At 30.1% G+C, this 5769-nt stretch overlaps 2 protein-coding genes across 2 annotated transcripts; one reads left to right on the forward strand and one right to left on the reverse strand.

The window, feature by feature from the left end:
• The first annotated feature begins 238 nt into the window (after positions 1 to 238).
• On the forward strand, positions 239 to 3372 carry LOC107019995 (endonuclease 2). Its single transcript, XM_015220341.2, has 9 exons — positions 239 to 438; positions 945 to 1119; positions 1588 to 1698; positions 1803 to 1858; positions 2194 to 2277; positions 2371 to 2463; positions 2719 to 2786; positions 2963 to 3036; positions 3120 to 3372. The coding sequence occupies exons 1-9, from the start codon at positions 325 to 327 to the stop codon at positions 3212 to 3214; spliced, it is 870 nt and encodes a 289-aa protein (XP_015075827.1). The 5' UTR covers positions 239 to 324; the 3' UTR covers positions 3215 to 3372.
• Positions 3373 to 3702: 330 nt separating this feature from the next.
• LOC107020213 (heavy metal-associated isoprenylated plant protein 7-like) lies at positions 3703 to 5549 on the reverse strand. Its single transcript, XM_015220506.2, has 4 exons — positions 5379 to 5549; positions 4755 to 4930; positions 4397 to 4484; positions 3703 to 3980 (listed from the first exon to the last, which is right to left on the reverse strand). Exons 1-4 carry the CDS (start codon positions 5506 to 5508, stop codon positions 3703 to 3705), a joined length of 672 nt encoding a protein of 223 aa, XP_015075992.1. The 5' UTR covers positions 5509 to 5549.
• Between the last annotated feature and the right edge of the window lie 220 nt (positions 5550 to 5769).

Below are 5769 nucleotides of genomic sequence, written 5' to 3' on the forward strand. Positions count from 1 at the left end.
GAAAAGTCAAAAACTGATTTAAAAATAGATTTGACCAACTTTTAAGTCAATCCAAACTCACTCTAACTTTATTATTTTAAGGAAAAAAAGTAAAAAGGGGGACTCATCATTCCTAAAATTGGAAAGTATTAATAAAAATAGACAAATGTGAACCAAGATTCATCAAATCATTAATATTTATTATTGCCCCATAAATATTTTCTTTGATACTTTTTCCATGTATTCATACAGTTCACACTAGTCCCCTTTTTGTCCTAGTTTATTATAAAGACCAAAAAAAATTACTTTGTCAATTTGGTAGATTTTAGTTTGAGAGTAGCAAAAATGGAGTTATACAAATTTCATGTATTTTTGGCTATGGTAGCTGTCTTGATTCTTTTTCCAGTAGTTCATGGATGGGGACTTGATGGTCATTACACTGTTTGCAAGATTGCTCAGGTCCTAATTTTATTTTTTATTTGTATAAATAGATCTTATATGCGCTTTTATCTGTTGAATTATTCATGTTATGATCTTCCGCACCATGTATTTATATATACATGAATAACTCTACCATTTTATTTAAAACTTGTGTTGCTCAATTTTGTAAAATGTTATTGCACCATGCTTAATTTTTTACAAAGCCCCTTTCTCGGATTTGAACCGATGACTTATGTCTCTAATATAAATGATGTTATTTGTATAGAAAGATTTTATGTGTTTGTATTTTTTGAATCGATCATGTTGTACTTTTCTACTTATCGTGTGTTACTCTATAACTGAGTTAAAAGCTACGTTAACAAGACTTTCCTAAACATTGTTGTACTCATCTCAAATTTTCCAAAAAATAATTATAACATTTTTGAAGAGTCAGTGCAATACAGGTTAAAATGGTCTTTTAAAATTTTGTTTCTTTAAATTGCTTACATTATATGTGTGACATAATTTTATTTTATTTGTGACAGTCAAGATTGAGTAAAGCTGCTGCAGATGCAGTTGAAAATTTGTTACCAAAATCTGCAAATGGTGATTTGGCAAGTGTGTGTATATGGGCAGATCGTGTTAAATTCCATTATCATTGGTCATCACCTCTTCATTACATTGATACCCCTGATAATCTTTGCAATTATCAATATAAAAGTAAGTACTAACTTCGATACGTCGATAGAAAATATAGAGAACTTCTAGTACTTCTCTTACGTATTTAATATTGATATAAAATGTATTTAATATGAACAGTATGGGTTCGTATAGTTTATTTCTAACTTGTTTGAGTCAGAGAAAGAGTGTAATTAAAGATAGGTCAAGGGTGTTCAATTGAATTTTCCTTTGCCAGAAAATTACACGGTGCAAATAGAGCAAAAGTGGTAGTGATGAACGACTAATAATTTTGTAACATGTCTATCGTCAGTAAAAAAAATATAAAGAACTTTTAGTACTTTATTTTCATATTGTACAATCTTAAGTTACCAAGAGGTTACGAGTTCAAGTTACTGAAACATGATTAGTGAGGATTTGCGTAGCAGATTACCCTTGAAATATGATTAGTGATGATTCACGTAGCAGACTTGTTTGGCACTAAGACGTAATCGTTGTTGTTGTATACAGGGGACTGTAAAGATGAAGATGGAGTTGAAGATAGATGTGTAGCTGGAGCAATTTACAATTACACTAATCAGCTCCTAAGTTATAACAAAGGCAAAGATCATGTTTCAACATGTAATGTTTACTCTAAATCTTTCTTGCTTCATTCTTTTTTTTCAATAAAAAAAATTGATACTAATAGAATTTTAAACTATGTTTTTTTTTTTTGAGAATATCAGATAATTTGACAGAAGCACTTCTCTTCCTTTCTCACTTTTTTGGGGACATTCATCAGGTAAATAAATATGTTAAATTTTAAGAATGTCATATCAAATCTGGCCTCGGCTGACAAGTAAATACTTCTACACGTCCTTACTGTGACACTGACATGGCACAATTAAAGCTTCGGAGGTGTCTAGATGATCATTTTGTAAGTTGTAGTTGTTCAACTGACACAATAGAGACGAGTTGAGATGTCTTAGATATACATACTCAGAGTTGGAGTGTTTGACTATCAGTTGAGGTCAAATTTGAGTGTCTGTTTATGTGTTACCTCGGGATTTGGTCCTCGATTTTCACCCTGTTTTTTAGTAGTGTTGATGTATGTTTTTTTTTGGTTCATATATGCAGCCTTTGCATGTTGGATTTACTTCAGACAGAGGAGGCAATACTATAGATGTTCATTGGTACACTAGAAAAACAGTTCTCCATCATGTAAGTTTTTTTTTTTAATTGACAAAATCACAAAAACAAACAATTTCCAAATCCAGATTATGTTTTGATGAAACTAATGTTGCTTGTTAATAGGTCTGGGATTCCAACATAATCGAAACTATAGAAGAACGATACGATGATTCTAACGTAGATGAACTAGTCGATGCAATTCAGAAGAACATCACGGTACAAACAATTGTTTTTAGTCCTAAACTATGTTGCTCGTATCCTCCAAAAATGCCTCCAGGTGTATGTCGAATCCTTCAAAAGTTATGAGCTTTTGGAGGATCCTAGCAACATAGCACCTACTGTTATCTTATATTGCTCGGACTTTCTAAAATTACTATTTTAACATGTATGTTGATATTTTTGAAGAGTTCTGATCGACGTACATATATATATATGAATTGTCATATTCGTAACGAATTTCGTCTTATACAGACAGGATGGGCTGATCAAGTAAATTCATGGGAAAGCTGCAGTGGCAACAAAACAGCCTGCCCTGATATGTATGTTCATTCAACATGTTTATCATAAGGCGGACTCAGTATTTGAAGTTTATAATATGTACATATTCACTAGATTTCTCAAAAATATATTTAGAACCTACAAGTTTCAAATTCTGGCTTCGCCTCTGTCTCGTTTGATCATAAAGTACTAATAAATAATTTGTTGCTTCCTATAGATATGCAAGTGAAGGTATCAAAGCTGCTTGTGACTGGGCATATAAAGGAGTTAGTGAAGACTCAACATTAGAAGGTAAATTACTAATAATTTCTTCAATAATTTTCTTCAATCGCGCGAATTTTAACTCTGTTGAAACGCGTACATATGGAGCACAGATGATTATTTCCTATCGCGATATCAAATAGTTCAATGGCGTTTAGCTCAAGGTGGAGTCCGCTTAGCTGCTACACTAAACCGTATATTCAAATGAACAACGTATTGTAAACAAAACTTTATGATCATTTTCTAGCATTCCTTGTACAACATTGTTATTTGAACTAATGCATTGTCGTATTTTAGTAAATCTTTCATCGTATCTAACATTTTAAAGATATTTTTATCAATTATATAAGTCAAATTACGCGATGATTTTTAGTATCAATCTTATGTTGTGCCGCGATTTAAGTCATGTTGCTCAATTTTAATCAATGCAATGTAGCAAGGGTCGTGTTTATTGATGTGAGGTTGATCCAGAAAAGGGGTGGGTGGTTCTAGTTATAATCTCGAAAATTCAAAGTAGGCGGTAAAATAACTGGAAGACAAGTAAAAAAGAACAGTAACAAACGATTATGGTGAGTGTGTGTTGAACTGTAACAAAAAAAAAATAAACAGACCAATAAAGAAATAGTTTTGCACAAAAATAAAATTTAGAATTTGCATTTGGACATCTCTAGTACATGAAATTTTTGTATTATTATTTCACATAATTGAGCAAGAATTTGGATTCTCATCACTAAAAATTTGAGGAGCATATACAAATTGAAGATAATCATATTGGCAATTACTGCAACCTTTTTTAATATCAAATGAATTTTTATCACATAATGTTTTTTCATTTTTCTCTTTGTCAATTTTCTTTATAATTTCAGCATGTCTTCCTGCTTTTTTGTTGATGAATTCTACTAGTTTTTGTGGATCCATGGATCCTTTCACTTTCACTATATTGTTCTTCATTTCTGGATCTACTGTGTGAACCCCTATTTATACATCATCCACAAAAAAAATAAAAAAATTTTACTTATACGGATTTTAAAAAGGCATATAAATATTTGAAATTCGAATTATGAAAGAAAAAATAAAATGTAAGGGATACAAGGTAAAATTATTTACATCATCAGATCAAACATAATCACAAGTAAAATCTATATGGTGTGAGTGTTAATTGGTAACTCTACTGAATGTTGGGATAAATTATATTGATATTATTTTTTGTCGAAGATTTAATTTGTGTATCAAAATAACATGCATGTATAGTTTCGAAATAGTACTGAAATAGGTTGTACAAAAATTATGCATCTTTAGTATATGCAACTTGAATTCATTAACCAATTTTATTTTATTTTTCTATTTATGGACATAGTTAATTATGAGAGAATAAAATAATATTATGTACCTGGCATTTTGTGAATGCAATGCTTGACATCTTTAGCACATCCTTCACAGTGTAAATATAGTTTCAAAATCACTTCAATAACCTTAGGCTGCATTCCCCACAAAAAAAGATAGATTAGTGAATAATTATTTTTTTAAAAAAGCTCGATTTATTAAACTTTTTAATTCGTATTATGTAAAGTTTGTAAAAGGGTAGAGGTGTACGATTATGTAATTCTGCAAGAGATTATTTCTATGATTTGAATCTATGACCTCTTGATCATATGATAACAATTTTACCAACTACGAAAAGTTGTCATTTCGTATTAGTGAATGAATTTAGGGAAAAAAACTATTTGAGTTTAATTATTTAAATATACCTCTTGTTTTTTCTCCTTCTTTTCTTCTTCTTTCTTTTTTGATGGAATTGGAGAAATTAATTCCACATGTTTGCCACTTTTTTTCCTCAGTCTCTCAGCCACATTTAGAGGATCTAATTTCTTCCCTTTCACCATCACTTTGTGATTTTTATCATCAATCTCAACTTCCCCCACCCCTAAATTTGGAAGAAAAAAATTTGCAATTAATAAAAGGGAAAAAAAAGAGAGAAATAATGTAAAGGGAATATCACGGTCAATAAAATGAGTGAAAATCATCAGAAATTAGAGTTTATATTTCTGCGTAAAAAAGAAGATACATAAAGTAATTCCTCACTATCTATCTTAAAACTTTTTGTCTAGAGTATAGTATATGAGTTCATGTGAACTCAATATCTGTTAACTCAAATTCCCTATGTGTGCAAGAAATTCAGTAAAAAAATTATAGTTATTTGATTGAAAACGTAATTATCATCGTATCCTTTCATTTTACCTGTGATCGTGATAGAAATCTAAAAATTTTAGGTGTTGAATTCAACTCGATATTTATATTGATTAGATGTAACAAATATAGATGCACACAAAAATCAATATCCAAAAATTAAATGGGATAGAAAAAAATTATACCATCAAAGCCACGAAGGGATTTAAGTACTTGTTCTTTACATCCTTGACAATGAATATAAACACCCATTATGATAATAATTCCTTTTGAATCACTCTTATTTTCTTCATTTTTGCACTCCTTCTCCTCCATTTTCTGCAAAAATAATTAATTGCTTATCAAAATCACTAAACAAAATTAACTACAAAATTTCGTCACTAAATAGCTCGTAAATAACATATATTTGTAGCAATCCATTGCTATTCGTTAACTATAGTTTTTTTGTTTTTTAACGATAGAAGTTGTCCATCGCTAATTCTTGATTTCTATGTCTAATTTAAAATTGCAAAGGCAATTATATTAGAAAACTTATGTGGTTATACCTTTCCTATTTTGTCTGTATTTTTCATGAAC

This window comes from Solanum pennellii, chromosome 5, assembly GCF_001406875.1.
Source record: "Solanum pennellii chromosome 5, SPENNV200".
NCBI lineage: Eukaryota > Viridiplantae > Streptophyta > Magnoliopsida > Solanales > Solanaceae > Solanum > Solanum pennellii.

Bases quoted from the DNA above. Each gene is read 5' to 3' on its own strand.
- LOC107019995 (XM_015220341.2), top strand. From the start codon at position 325: ATGGAGTTATACAAATTTCATGTATTTTTGGCTATGGTAGCTGTCTTG. The intron at 1,120-1,587 runs GTAAGTACTAAC...TGTTGTATACAG, and splicing joins TTGCAATTATCAATATAAAA to GGGACTGTAAAGATGAAGAT. The intron at 2,278-2,370 runs GTAAGTTTTTTT...GCTTGTTAATAG, and splicing joins GAAAAACAGTTCTCCATCAT to GTCTGGGATTCCAACATAAT.
- LOC107020213 (XM_015220506.2), bottom strand. From the start codon at position 5,508: ATGGAGGAGAAGGAGTGCAAAAATGAAGAAAATAAGAGTGATTCAAAA. The intron at 4,931-5,378 runs GTATAATTTTTT...TTCCAAATTTAG, and splicing joins ATCCCTTCGTGGCTTTGATG to GGGTGGGGGAAGTTGAGATT. The intron at 3,981-4,396 runs GTACATAATATT...ATGTATAAATAG, and splicing joins TTGCATTCACAAAATGCCAG to GGGTTCACACAGTAGATCCA.